General features: G+C 42.2%; 1 protein-coding gene across 1 annotated transcript in view; it reads left to right on the forward strand.

Annotated features, from left to right (window-relative positions):
- The window catches only part of IFT56 (intraflagellar transport 56), a 291,153-nt gene that overhangs the window by 161,297 nt on the left and 113,665 nt on the right, over positions 1–16,191 (forward strand). The window contains exon 13 of the mRNA XM_053690101.1: positions 12,044–12,132. Coding sequence (XP_053546076.1) covers positions 12,044–12,132 — 89 coding nt within the window. The remainder of the gene's footprint in view (positions 1–12,043; positions 12,133–16,191) is intronic.

A 16,191-nucleotide genomic window follows, 5' to 3' on the forward strand; every position in this document is an offset into this window, starting at 1 on the left:
AGGCATATCACATGGGGTAACGGCCATACACAGACCTATAGAATAGTTTATATGTCTGTTGTTAGATGTAGGCATATCGCATGGGGTAACGGCCATACACAGACCTATAGAACGGTATTTTTGTCTGTTGTTAGATGTAGGCATATCGCATGGGGTAACGGCCATACACAGACCTATAGAACGGTATATTTGTCTGTTGTTAGATGTAGGCATATCACATGGGGTAACGACCCTACACAGACCTGTAGAACGGTATATTTGTCTGTTGTTAGATGTAGGCATATCGCATGGGTTAACGACCCTACACAGACCTATAGAACGGTATATTTGTCTGTTGTTAGATGTAGGCATATCACATGGGGTAACGGCCATACACAGACCTGTAGAACGGTATATTTGTCTGTTGTTAGATGTAGGCATATCGCATGGGGTAACGGCCATACACAGACCTGTAGAACGGTATATTTGTCTGTTGTTAGATGTAGGCATATCGCATGGGGTAACGACCCTACACAGACCTATAGAACGGTATATTTGTCTGTTGTTAGATGTAGGCATATCACATGGGGTAACGGCCATACACAGACCTATAGAACGGTATATCTGTCTGTTGTTAGATGTAGGCATATCACATGGGGTAACGACCCTACACAGACCTATAGAACGGTATATCTGTCTGTTGTTAGATGTAGGCATATCACATGGGATAACGGCCATACACAGACCTATAGAACGGTATATCTGTCTGTTGTTAGATGTAGGCATATCGCATGGGGTAACGACCCTACACAGACCTATAGAACGGTATATCTGTCTGTTGTTAGATGTAGGCATATCACATGGGGTAACGACCCTACACAGACCTGTAGAACGGTATATTTGTCTGTTGTTAGATGTAGGCATATCGCATGGGGTAACGACCATACACAGACCTATAGAATGGTTTATATGTCTGTTGTTAGATGTAGGCATATCACATGGGGGTAACGGCCATACACAGACCTGTAGAACAGTATATTTGTCTGTTGTTAGATATAGGCATATCACATGGGGTAACGACCCTACACAGACCTATAGAATGGTTTATATGTCTGTTGTTAGATGTAGGCATATCGCATGGGGTAACGGCCATACACAGACCTATAGAACGGTATATTTGTCTGTTGTTAGATGTAGGCATATCACATGGGGTAACGGCCATACACAGACCTATAGAATGGTTTATATGTCTGTTGTTAGATGTAGGCATATCGCATGGGGTAACGGCCATACACAGACCTATAGAACGGTATATCTGTCTGTTGTTAGATGTAGGCATATCGCATGGGGTAACGACCCTACACAGACCTATAGAACGGTATATTTGTCTGTTGTTAGATGTAGGCATATCACATGGGGTAACGACCCTACACAGACCTGTAGAACGGTATATTTGTCTGTTGTTAGATGTAGGCATATCACATGGGGTAACGGCCATACACAGACCTGTAGAACGGTATATTTGTCTGTTGTTAGATGTAGGCATATCGCATGGGATAACGACCCTACACAGACCTATAGAACGGTTTATATGTCTGTTGTTAGATGTAGGCATATCGCATGGAGTAACGACCCTACACAGACCTATAGAACGGTATATTTGTCTGTTGTTAGATGTAGGCATATCGCATGGGGTAACGACCCTACACAGACCTATAGAACGGTATATTTGTCTGTTGTTAGATGTAGGCATATCGCATGGGGTAACGGCCATACACAGACCTGTAGAACTGTATATTTGTCTGTTGTTAGATGTAGGCATATCGCATGGGGTAACGGCCATACACAGACCTATAGAACGGTATATTTGTCTGTTGTTAGATGTATGCATATCGCATGGGGTAACGGCCATACACAGACCTATAGAACGGTATATTTGTCTGTTGTTAGATGTAGGCATATCGCATGGGGGTAACGACCCTACACAGACCTATAGAACGGTATATTTGTCTGTTGTTAGATGTAGGCATATCACATGGGGTAACGACCCTACACAGACCTATAGAACGGTATATTTGTCTGTTGTTAGATGTAGGCATATCACATGGGGTAACGACCCTACACAGACCTATAGAACGGTATATCTGTCTGTTGTTAGATGTAGGCATATCGCATGGGGTAACGACCCTACACAGACCTATAGAACGGTATATCTGTCTGTTGTTAGATGTAGGCATATCACATGGGGTAACGGCCATACACAGACCTGTAGAACGGTATATTTGTCTGTTGTTAGATGTGGGCATATCACATGGGGTAACGACCCTACACAGACCTATAGAACGGTATATCTGTCTGTTGTTAGATGTAGGCATATCACATGGGGTAACAACCATACACAGACCTGTAGAACGGTATATTTGTCTGTTGTTAGATGTAGGCATATCGCATGGGGTAACGTCCATACACAGACCTATAGAACGGTATATTTGTCTGTTGTTAGATGTAGGCATATCACATGGGGTAACGGCCATACACAGACCTATAGAACGGTATATCTGTCTGTTGTTAGATGTAGGCATATCTCATGGGGTAACGACCCTACACAGACCTATAGAACGGTATATCTGTCTGTTGTTAGATGTAGGGCATATCACATGGGGTAACGGCCATACACAGACCTATAGAACGGTATATCTGTCTGTTGTTAGATGTAGGCATATCACATGGGGTAACGACCCTACACAGACCTATAGAACGGTATATTTGTCTGTTGTTAGATGTAGGCATATCACATGGGGTAACGACCCTACACAGACCTATAGAACGGTATATCTGTCTGTTGTTAGATGTAGGCATATCACATGGGGTAACGACCCTACACAGACCTGTAGAACGGTATATTTGTCTGTTGTTAGATGTAGGCATATCGCATGTGGTAACGACCCTACACAGACCTATAGAACGGTATATTTGTCTGTTGTTAGATGTAGGCATATCACATGGGGTAACGGCCATACACAGACCTGTAGAACAGTATATTTGTCTGTTGTTAGATGTAGGCATATCGCATGGGGTAACGGCCATACACAGACCTATAGAACGGTATATTTGTCTGTTGTTAGATGTAGGCATATCGCATGGGGTAACGGCCATACACAGACCTATAGAACGGTATATTTGTCTGTTGTTAGATGTAGGCATATCACATGGGGTAACGGCCATACACAGACCTATAGAATGGTTTATATGTCTGTTGTTAGATGTAGGCATATCGCATGGGGTAACGGCCATACACAGACCTATAGAACGGTATATCTGTCTGTTGTTAGATGTAGGCATATCGCATGTGGTAACGACCCTACACAGACCTATAGAACGGTATATTTGTCTGTTGTTAGATGTAGGCATATCACATGGGGGTAACGACCCTACACAGACCTGTAGAACGGTATATTTGTCTGTTGTTAGATGTAGGCATATCACATGGGGTAACGGCCATACACAGACCTGTAGAACAGTATATTTGTCTGTTGTTAGATGTAGGCATATCACATGGGGTAACGGCCATACACAGACCTGTAGAACGGTATATTTGTCTGTTGTTAGATGTAGGCATATCGCATGGGATAACGACCCTACACAGACCTATAGAACGGTATATTTGTCTGTTGTTAGATGTAGGCATATCGCATGGGGGTAACGACCCTACACAGACCTGTAGAACGGTATATTTGTCTGTTGTTAGATGTAGGCATATCGCATGGGGTAACGACCCTACACAGACCTATAGAACGGTATATTTGTCTGTTGTTAGATGTAGGCATATCACATGGGGTAACGGCCATACACAGACCTATAGAATGGTTTATATGTCTGTTGTTAGATGTAGGCATATCGCATGGGGTAACGGCCATACACAGACCTATAGAACGGTATATCTGTCTGTTGTTAGATGTAGGCATATCGCATGTGGTAACGGCCATACACAGACCTGTAGAACAGTATATTTGTCTGTTGTTAGATGTAGGCATATCGCATGGGGTAACGGCCATACACAGACCTATAGAACGGTATATTTGTCTGTTGTTAGATGTAGGCATATCGCATGGGGTAACGGCCATACACAGACCTATAGAACGGTATATTTGTCTGTTGTTAGATGTAGGCATATCACATGGGGTAACGGCCATACACAGACCCATAGAATGGTTTATATGTCTGTTGTTAGATGTAGGCATATCGCATGGGGTAACGGCCATACACAGACCTATAGAACGGTATATCTGTCTGTTGTTAGATGTAGGCATATCGCATGTGGTAACGACCCTACACAGACCTATAGAACGGTATATTTGTCTGTTGTTAGATGTAGGCATATCACATGGGGTAACGACCCTACACAGACCTGTAGAACGGTATATTTGTCTGTTGTTAGATGTAGGCATATCACATGGGGTAACGGCCATACACAGACCTATAGAACGGTATATTTGTCTGTTGTTAGATGTAGGCATATCACATGGGGTAACGGCCATACACAGACCTGTAGAACGGTATATTTGTCTGTTGTTAGATGTAGGCATATCACATGGGATAACGACCCTACACAGACCTATAGAACGGTTTATATGTCTGTTGTTAGATGTAGGCATATCACATGGGGTAACGGCCATACACAGACCTATAGAAAGGTATATCTGTCTGTTGTTAGATGTAGGCATATCACATGGGGTAACGGCCATACACAGACCTATAGAATAGTTTATATGTCTGTTGTTAGATGTAGGCATATCGCATGGGGTAACGGCCATACACAGACCTATAGAACGGTATTTTTGTCTGTTGTTAGATGTAGGCATATCGCATGGGGTAACGGCCATACACAGACCTATAGAACGGTATATTTGTCTGTTGTTAGATGTAGGCATATCACATGGGGTAACGACCCTACACAGACCTGTAGAACGGTATATTTGTCTGTTGTTAGATGTAGGCATATCGCATGGGGTAACGACCCTACACAGACCTATAGAACGGTATATTTGTCTGTTGTTAGATGTAGGCATATCACATGGGGTAACGGCCATACACAGACCTGTAGAACGGTATATTTGTCTGTTGTTAGATGTAGGCATATCGCATGGGGGTAACGGCCATACACAGACCTGTAGAACGGTATATTTGTCTGTTGTTAGATGTAGGCATATCGCATGGGGTAACGACCCTACACAGACCTATAGAACGGTATATTTGTCTGTTGTTAGATGTAGGCATATCACATGGGGTAACGGCCATACACAAACCTATAGAACGGTATATCTGTCTGTTGTTAGATGTAGGCATATCACATGGGGTAACGACCCTACACAGACCTATAGAACGGTATATCTGTCTGTTGTTAGATGTAGGCATATCACATGGGATAACGGCCATACACAGACCTATAGAACGGTATATCTGTCTGTTGTTAGATGTAGGCATATCACATGGGGTAACGACCCTACACAGACCTATAGAACGGTATATCTGTCTGTTGTTAGATGTAGGCATATCACATGGGGTAACGACCCTACACAGACCTGTAGAACGGTATATTTGTCTGTTGTTAGATGTAGGCATATCACATGGGGTAACGACCATACACAGACCTATAGAATGGTTTATATGTCTGTTGTTAGATGTAGGCATATCACATGGGGTAACGGCCATACACAGACCTGTAGAACAGTATATTTGTCTGTTGTTAGATATAGGCATATCACATGGGGTAACGACCCTACACAGACCTATAGAATGGTTTATATGTCTGTTGTTAGATGTAGGCATATCGCATGGGGTAACGGCCATGCACAGACCTATAGAACGGTATATTTGTCTGTTGTTAGATGTAGGCATATCACATGGGGTAACGGCCATACACAGACCTATAGAATGGTTTATATGTCTGTTGTTAGATGTAGGCATATCGCATGGGGTAATGGCCATACACAGACCTATAGAACGGTATATCTGTCTGTTGTTAGATGTAGGCATATTGCATGGGGTAACGGCCATACACAGACCTGTAGAACGGTATATTTGTCTGTTGTTAGATGTAGGCATATCACATGGGGTAACGACCCTACACAGACCTGTAGAACGGTATATTTGTCTGTTGTTAGATGTAGGCATATCACATGGGGTAACGGCCATACACAGACCTGTAGAACGGTATATTTGTCTGTTGTTAGATGTAGGCATATCGCATGGGATAACGACCCTACACAGACCTATAGAACGGTATATTTGTCTGTTGTTAGATGTAGGCATATCGCATGGGGTAACGACCCTACACAGACCTATAGAACGGTATATTTGTCTGTTGTTAGATGTAGGCATATCGCATGGGATAACGGCCATACACAGACCTGTAGAACTGTATATTTGTCTGTTGTTAGATGTAGGCATATCACATGGGGTAACGACCCTACACAGACCTATAGAACGGTTTATATGTCTGTTGTTAGATGTAGGCATATCGCATGGAGTAACGACCCTACACAGACCTATAGAACGGTATATTTGTCTGTTGTTAGATGTAGGCATATCGCATGGGGTAACGACCCTACACAGACCTATAGAACGGTATATTTGTCTGTTGTTAGATGTAGGCATATCGCATGGGGTAACGGCCATACACAGACCTGTAGAACTGTATATTTGTCTGTTGTTAGATGTAGGCATATCGCATGGGGTAACGGCCATACACAGACCTATAGAACGGTATATTTGTCTGTTGTTAGATGTATGCATATCGCATGGGGTAACGGCCATACACAGACCTATAGAACGGTATATTTGTCTGTTGTTAGATGTAGGCATATCGCATGGGGTAACGACCCTACACAGACCTATAGAACGGTATATTTGTCTGTTGTTAGATGTAGGCATATCACATGGGGTAACGACCCTACACAGACCTATAGAACGGTATATTTGTCTGTTGTTAGATGTAGGCATATCACATGGGGTAACGACCCTACACAGACCTATAGAACGGTATATCTGTCTGTTGTTAGATGTAGGCATATCGCATGGGGTAACGACCCTACACAGACCTATAGAACGGTATATCTGTCTGTTGTTAGATGTAGGCATATCACATGGGGTAACGGCCATACACAGACCTGTAGAACGGTATATTTGTCTGTTGTTAGATGTGGGCATATCACATGGGGTAACGACCCTACACAGACCTATAGAACGGTATATCTGTCTGTTGTTAGATGTAGGCATATCACATGGGGTAACGACCCTACACAGACCTATAGAACGGTATATTTGTCTGTTGTTAGATGTAGGCATATCACATGGGGTAACGACCCTACACAGACCTATAGAACGGTATATTTGTCTGTTGTTAGATGTAGGCATATCACATGGGGTAACGGCCATACACAGACCTATAGAACGGTATATCTGTCTGTTGTTAGATGTAGGCATATCACATGGGGTAACGACCCTACACAGACCTATAGAACGGTATATCTGTCTGTTGTTAGATGTAGGCATATCACATGGGGTAACGGCCATACACAGACCTATAGAACGGTATATCTGTCTGTTGTTAGATGTAGGCATATCACATGGGGTAACGACCCTACACAGACCTATAGAACGGTATATTTGTCTGTTGTTAGATGTAGGCATATCACATGGGGTAACGACCCTACACAGACCTATAGAACGGTATATCTGTCTGTTGTTAGATGTAGGCATATCACATGGGGTAACGACCCTACACAGACCTGTAGAACGGTATATTTGTCTGTTGTTAGATGTAGGCATATCACATGGGGTAACGACCATACACAGACCTATAGAATGGTTTATATGTCTGTTGTTAGATGTAGGCATATCACATGGGGTAACGGCCATACACAGACCTGTAGAACAGTATATTTGTCTGTTGTTAGATGTAGGCATATCGCATGGGGTAACGGCCATACACAGACCTATAGAACGGTATATTTGTCTGTTGTTAGATGTAGGCATATCGCATGGGGTAACGGCCATACACAGACCTATAGAACGGTATATTTGTCTGTTGTTAGATGTAGGCATATCACATGGGGTAACGGCCATACACAGACCTATAGAATGGTTTATATGTCTGTTGTTAGATGTAGGCATATCGCATGGGGTAACGGCCATACACAGACCTATAGAACGGTATATCTGTCTGTTGTTAGATGTAGGCATATCGCATGTGGTAACGACCCTACACAGACCTATAGAACGGTATATTTGTCTGTTGTTAGATGTAGGCATATCACATGGGGTAACGACCCTACACAGACCTGTAGAACGGTATATTTGTCTGTTGTTAGATGTAGGCATATCACATTGGGTAACGGCCATACACAGACCTATAGAACAGTATATTTGTCTGTTGTTAGATGTAGGCATATCACATGGGGTAACGGCCATACACAGACCTGTAGAACGGTATATTTGTCTGTTGTTAGATGTAGGCATATCGCATGGGATAACGACCCTACACAGACCTATAGAACGGTATATTTGTCTGTTGTTAGATGTAGGCATATCGCATGGGGTAACGACCCTACACAGACCTATAGAACGGTATATTTGTCTGTTGTTAGATGTAGGCATATCGCATGGGGTAACGACCCTACACAGACCTATAGAACGGTATATTTGTCTGTTGTTGGATGTAGGCATATCACATGGGGTAACGGCCATACACAGACCTATAGAATGGTTTATATGTCTGTTGTTAGATGTAGGCATATCGCATGGGGTAACGGCCATACACAGACCTATAGAACGGTATATCTGTCTGTTGTTAGATGTAGGCATATCGCATGTGGTAACGGCCATACACAGACCTGTAGAACAGTATATTTGTCTGTTGTTAGATGTAGGCATATCGCATGGGGTAACGGCCATACACAGACCTATAGAACGGTATATTTGTCTGTTGTTAGATGTAGGCATATCACATGGGGTAACGGCCATACACAGACCTATAGAATGGTTTATATGTCTGTTGTTAGATGTAGGCATATCGCATGGGGTAACGGCCATACACAGACCTATAGAACGGTATATCTGTCTGTTGTTAGATGTAGGCATATCGCATGTGGTAACGACCCTACACAGACCTATAGAACGGTATATTTGTCTGTTGTTAGATGTAGGCATATCACATGGGGTAACGACCCTACACAGACCTGTAGAACGGTATATTTGTCTGTTGTTAGATGTAGGCATATCACATGGGGTAACGGCCATACACAGACCTATAGAACGGTATATTTGTCTGTTGTTAGATGTAGGCATATCACATGGGGTAACGGCCATACACAGACCTGTAGAACGGTATATTTGTCTGTTGTTAGATGTAGGCATATCGCATGGGATAACGACCCTACACAGACCTATAGAACGGTTTGTATGTCTGTTGTTAGATGTAGGCATATCGCATGGGGTAGCGACCCTACACAGACCTATAGAACGGTATATTTGTCTGTTGTTAGATGTAGGCATATCGCATGGGGTAACGACCCTACACAGACCTATAGAACGGTATATTTGTCTGTTGTTAGATGTAGGCATATCGCATGGGTTAACGACCCTACACAGACCTATAGAACGGTATATTTGTCTGTTGTTAGATGTAGGCATATCGCATGGTTTAACGGCCATACACAGACCTGTAGAACGGTATATTTGTCTGTTGTTAGATGTAGGCATATCGCATGGGGTAACGGCCATACACAGACCTATAGAACGGTATATTTGTCTGTTGTTAGATGTATGCATATCGCATGGGGTAACGGCCATACACAGACCTATAGAACGGTATATTTGTCTGTTGTTAGATGTAGGCATATCGCATGGGGTAACGACCCTACACAGACCTATAGAACGGTATATTTGTCTGTTGTTAGATGTAGGCATATCACATGGGGTAACGACCCTACACAGACCTATAGAACGGTATATTTGTCTGTTGTTAGATGTAGGCATATCACATGGGGTAACGACCCTACACAGACCTATAGAACGGTATATCTGTCTGTTGTTAGATGTAGGCATATCGCATGGGGTAACGACCCTACACAGACCTATAGAACGGTATATCTGTCTGTTGTTAGATGTAGGCATATCACATGGGGTAACGGCCATACACAGACCTGTAGAACGGTATATTTGTCTGTTGTTAGATGTGGGCATATCACATGGGGTAACGACCCTCCACAGACCTATAGAACGGTATATCTGTCTGTTGTTAGATGTAGGCATATCACATGGGGTAACGACCCTACACAGACCTGTAGAACGGTATATTTGTCTGTTGTTAGATGTAGGCATATCGCATGGGGTAACGACCCTACACAGACCTATAGAACGGTATATTTGTCTGTTGTTAGATGTAGGCATATCACATGGGGTAACGGCCATACACAGACCTATAGAACGGTATATCTGTCTGTTTTTAGATGTAGGCATATCACATGGGGTAACGACCCTACACAGACCTATAGAACGGTATATCTGTCTGTTGTTAGATGTAGGGATATCACATGGGGTAACGGCCATACACAGACCTATAGAACGGTATATCTGTCTGTTGTTAGATGTAGGCATATCACATGGGGTAACGACCCTACACAGACCTATAGAACGGTATATTTGTCTGTTGTTAGATGTAGGCATATCACATGGGGTAACGACCCTACACAGACCTATAGAACGGTATATCTGTCTGTTGTTAGATGTAGGCATATCACATTGGGTAACGACCCTACACAGACCTGTAGAACGGTATATTTGTCTGTTGTTAGATGTAGGCATATCACATGGGGTAACGACCATACACAGACCTATAGAATGGTTTATATGTCTGTTGTTAGATGTAGGCATATCACATGGGGTAACGGCCATACACAGACCTGTAGAACAGTATATTTGTCTGTTGTTAGATGTAGGCATATCGCATGGGGTAACGGCCATACACAGACCTATAGAACGGTATATTTGTCTGTTGTTAGATGTAGGCATATCGCATGGGGTAACGGCCATACACAGACCTATAGAACGGTATATTTGTCTGTTGTTAGATGTAGGCATATCACATGGGGTAACGGCCATACACAGACCTATAGAATGGTTTATATGTCTGTTGTTAGATGTAGGCATATCGCATGGGGTAACGGCCATACACAGACCTATAGAACGGTATATTTGTCTGTTGTTAGATGTAGGCATATCACATGGGGTAACGGCCATACACAGACCTGTAGAACGGTATATTTGTCTGTTGTTAGATGTAGGCATATCGCATGGGATAACGACCCTACACAGACCTATAGAACGGTTTATTTGTCTGTTGTTAGATGTAAGCATATCGCATGGGGTAACGACCCTACACAGACCTGTAGAACGGTATATTTGTCTGTTGTTAGATGTAAGCATATCACATGGGGTAACGACCCTACACAGACCTATAGAACGGTATATTTGTCTGTTGTTAGATGTAGGCATATCACATGGGGTAACGGCCATACACAGACCTGTAGAACGGTATATTTGTCTGTTGTTAGATGTAGGCATATCGCATGGGATAACGACCCTACACAGACCTATAGAACGGTTTATTTGTCTGTTGTTAGATGTAAGCATATCGCATGGGGTAACGACCCTACACAGACCTGTAGAACGGTATATTTGTCTGTTGTTAGATGTAAGCATATCACATGGGGTAACGACCCTACACAGACCTATAGAACGGTATATTTGTCTGTTGTTAGATGTAGGCATATCACATGGGGTAACGGCCATACACAGACCTATAGAACGGTATATTTGTCTGTTGTTAGATGTAGGCATATCGCATGGGGTAACGGCCATACACAGACCTATAGAACGGTATATTTGTCTGTTGTTAGATGTAGGCATATCGCATGGGGTAACGGCCATACACAGAGCTATAGAACGGTATATTTGTCTGTTGTCACAGCTGTCCTGTTAGATTGTCCCTTTCTCTTTGTAGACACCATCCCTGGGCGGCAGTGCATGGCTTCCTGCTTCTTCCTCTTGCGTCAGTTTGAGGACGTCCTGATCTACCTGAACTCCATCAAGGTAAATGCTACTTACTGGTATTTCTGCCTGTGAGTTTGGGAACGACTGTACAAAACTGTAAAGAATTGGCATTCCAGGTAGTAGCACTTAAAGGGTCATGAAACCCGTTGTTTTTTTCATGATTCAGATAACAGCTTTCCAATTTACTTCTATTATTTAATTTGCTACCTTCTCTTGTTATCCTTTGCTGAAAGGTTTATCTAGGAAAGCTCAGGAGAAGCAAAGAACCTAGGTTCTAGCTGCTGATTGGTGGCTGCATATATAAACCGATTGCCATTGGCTCACCCATGTATTCAGTCAGCAACCAGTAGGGCATTGCTGCTCCTTCAACAAAGCATTTCAAGAGAATAAAGAAAAATTGATAATACGATTAAATTAAAAAGTTGCTTAAAATTGCTGCTCTATCTGAATCATGAAAGAAAAAAATTGGGTATCATTTCCCTTTAATAACCAAGAACTGTATAATTTGTACCCAAAGAAGATGTTTGTCACGTACGTGTTACTGTAAGCATCTTATGTTTGTCACTTACGTGTTACTGTAAGTACCTTATGTTTGTCACGTACGTGTTACTGTAAGTACCTTATGTTTGTCACGTACGTGTTACTGTAAGTACCTTATGTTTGTCACGTACGTGTTACTGTAAGTACCTTATGTTTGTCACGTACGTGTTACTGTAAGTACCTTATGTTTGTCACGTACGTGTTACTGTAAGTACCTTACGTTTGTCACGTACGTGTTGCTGTAAGTACCTTGTTTGTTACATACGTGTTGCTGTAAGAACCTTGTGTTTTTCACATACGTGTTACTGTAAGTACCTTGTTTGTCACATACGTGTTACTGTAAGTACCTTGTTTGTCACATACGTGGTACTGTAAGAACCTTATTTATTTCCTATGACATGGAGAGTCCACAACATCATACTAGTGGGATATTCAACTCCTGGTCAGGGAGGCAAAGAGCACCCCAGCAAAGCTGTTAAGTGTAACTGCCTCACCCATAGCCCCCAGTCATTCTCTTTGCCTCTGTCAATGGAGGTTGTGCGAAGGTAGTGTATGAAGATTTTAATCCTTTTATGGGTACTTTTCCCTGCAAGCAAGGATTGGGGTCTAGCTGTGTCCACGTCAATCTCTTGAGTAAGAGTAATGGTGGCTTTTAGCAGTTAAAAGGCAGTGAGGAATTCCTTTGCTTTATTTTTAACACTTTGTTACCCCTTTGTGGAAAGCCAGAGTTGGTTACTCTGTTCTTTCTTTTCCTACATGTCTATGACAGAGAGCGTAGTGCCTGCCACACCTTGAGGATTAACATCTCTTATGCAATCTAAGATGAGTGCCTTTGCCTTCTAGGTAATGAAGGACAGCAGCACTTATTGGGGTTAATCCTCCTCCAATCCTTTATTAATTTAAGGATTCATATGGGCACATTTTTATTGGCACTTTCTCAATATGGGATAAGTTATTCCTAATTTGGAGATATGAAAGAGACAGAGTTTTCTCTGTGGGCTGGGATGTCAGAGATATTTAATTATTTTAATAGAGACGTGTAGGGCCAGAAAGTTGATTGTAACTTGAGCCTTTTTTCTCTCTACAGAGAAATTGTTGCGCACTTTAATTTCAGGCAGGTCACATGACAACCGCACTTCCGGTTTAGTGGAGCGTTGCCGTTGCGACCGGACTGATTCGCAGATTGATTTCAGCTCTTCAAGTGGAGGCTGCATTTGGTGTCCTCATCGGATCGTATTGCTGAACAAGTCCGACTCCATTCCGATTGCTAGTGGGGTATTTTCTTGCCAGTAGGAACCTCAGACTTATTGATTTTTAACATATTTAATAAAATTTTAAAGCATTTTTATTTTTGTATCTCATTGCCTATTACTTGTGGGAATTATTAGCTATGGACTTAGAACAGGATCAGTCCAGCTCCATTGATAAATGTTTACTTTGTTTAGAAGCCAATTTTGTTCTTCTTGTTTATCTAAGACTTTAACATTTAAAGATAAATTACTTCCTCCTGTTAAGTGTAGTCAGTCCACGGGTCATCCATTACTTATGGGATTATATCTCCTCCCTAACAGGAAGTGCAAGAGGATCACCCAAGCAGAGCTGCTATATAGCTCCTCCCCTCTACGTCATACCCAGTCATTCTCTTGCACCTAACTAATAGATAGGACGTGTGAGAGGACTGTGGTTGTTAAACTTAGTTTTTATTTCTTCAATCAAAAGTTTGTTATTTTAAACAGCACCGGAGTGTGTTGTTTTTTCTCAGGCAGCATTAGAAGAAGAATCTACCTGAGTTTGTGTATGATCTTAGCGGTCGTAACTAAGATCCACTTGCTGTTCTCGGCCATTCTGAGGAGTGAGGTAACTTCAGAACAGGGGACAGCAGGCAGGGTTCACCTGCAAGGAGGTATGTTGCAGTATATTATTTTCTAAGGAATGGAATTGACTGAGAAAATACTGCTAATACCGATGTAATGTAAGTGCAGCCTTAAATGCAGTAGTAGCGACTGGTATCAGGCTGATATGTATGTATGTTTACACTGAGGTATTTCTGGGGAATGGAACTTCACTAAGAAAATACTGTATATATTTAAGTAATATTTGAGCCTCCACTGCAGTGAAAGCGACTAGCAGCAGGCTTATTAATAACATTTCATAATTTCATTTTTAAAACGTTTACTGGCATGTTAATCGTTTTTTTCTGAGGTACTTGGTGATAAAACTTTATGGGCATGATTTTTACCACATGGCTGTCGTTTGTTTATGAATAAAATCAGTTTACTGAGCTTCCCCACTGTTGTATTATGAGTGGGAGGGGCCTATTTTAGCGCTTTATTGCTCAGTAAAAATTCAGTCACAGTCTTCCTATTTCTTCCTCCATGATCCAGGACGTCTCTACAGAGCCCAGGGGTCTCCAAAACTAGTTTTGAGGGAGGTAATCACTCACAGCAGACCTGTGAGAGTGTGTTTTGACTGTGATAAAAACGTTTATATTAAATTGTTATCCGTTTTTGGGTACTAAGGGGTTAATCATCCATTTGCTGGTGGGTGCAATCCTTTGCTAACTTAATGCATTTACTGTGAAAATTTGGTTGCTATAACTAATTTGGTTCATTGTTATTTCAACTGTGACATTTTTTTGTGCTTCTTAAAGGCACAGTAACGTTTTTTATATTGCTTGTAAATTTATTTGAAAAGTATTTTCCAAGCTTGCTAGTCTCATTGCTAGTTTGTTTAAACATGTCTGACACAGATGAATCTCTTTGTTCAATATGTTTAAAGGCCAATGTGGAGCCCAATAGAAATTTGTGTACTAATTGCATTGATGCTACTTTAAATAAAAGCCAATCTGTACATGTAAAGAAAATTTCACCAGACAACGAGGGGGAAGTTATGCCGACTAACTCTCCTCACGTGTCAGTACCTTCGCCTCCCGCTCAGGAGGTGCGTGATATTGTGGCGCCAAGTACATCAGGGCGGCCCTTACAAATCACTTTGCAAGACATGGCTAATGTTATGACTGAAGTACTATCTAAATTGCCAGAATTTAGGGGTAAACGCGATCACTCTGGGGTAAGAACAGAGTGCGCTGATAATAATAGAGCCATGTCTGATACTGCGTCACAATTTGCAGAACATGAGGACGGAGAGTTTCATTCTGTGGGTGACGGATCTGATCCAAGTAAACTGGACTCAGACATTTCAAATTTTAAATTTAAGCTTGAGAACCTCCATGTATTACTAGGGGAGGTATTAGCGGCTCTGAATGATTGTAACACGGTTGCAATTCCAGAGAAATTATGTAGGCTGGATAGATACTATGCGGTACCGGTGTGTACTGACGTTTTTCCTATACCTAAGAGGCTTACAGAAATTATTAACAAGGAGTGGGATAGACCCGGTGTGCCTTTTTCACCCCCTCCTATATTTAGAAAAATGTTTCCAATAGACGCCACCACACGGGACTTATGGCAGACGGTCCCTAAGGTGGAGGGAGCAGTTTCTACTCTGGCTAAGCGCACCACTATCCCGGTGGAGGATAGCTGTGCCTTTTCAGATCCA

The sequence above is a fragment of the Bombina bombina genome, chromosome 8 (assembly GCF_027579735.1).
Source record: "Bombina bombina isolate aBomBom1 chromosome 8, aBomBom1.pri, whole genome shotgun sequence".
Taxonomy (NCBI): domain Eukaryota; kingdom Metazoa; phylum Chordata; class Amphibia; order Anura; family Bombinatoridae; genus Bombina; species Bombina bombina.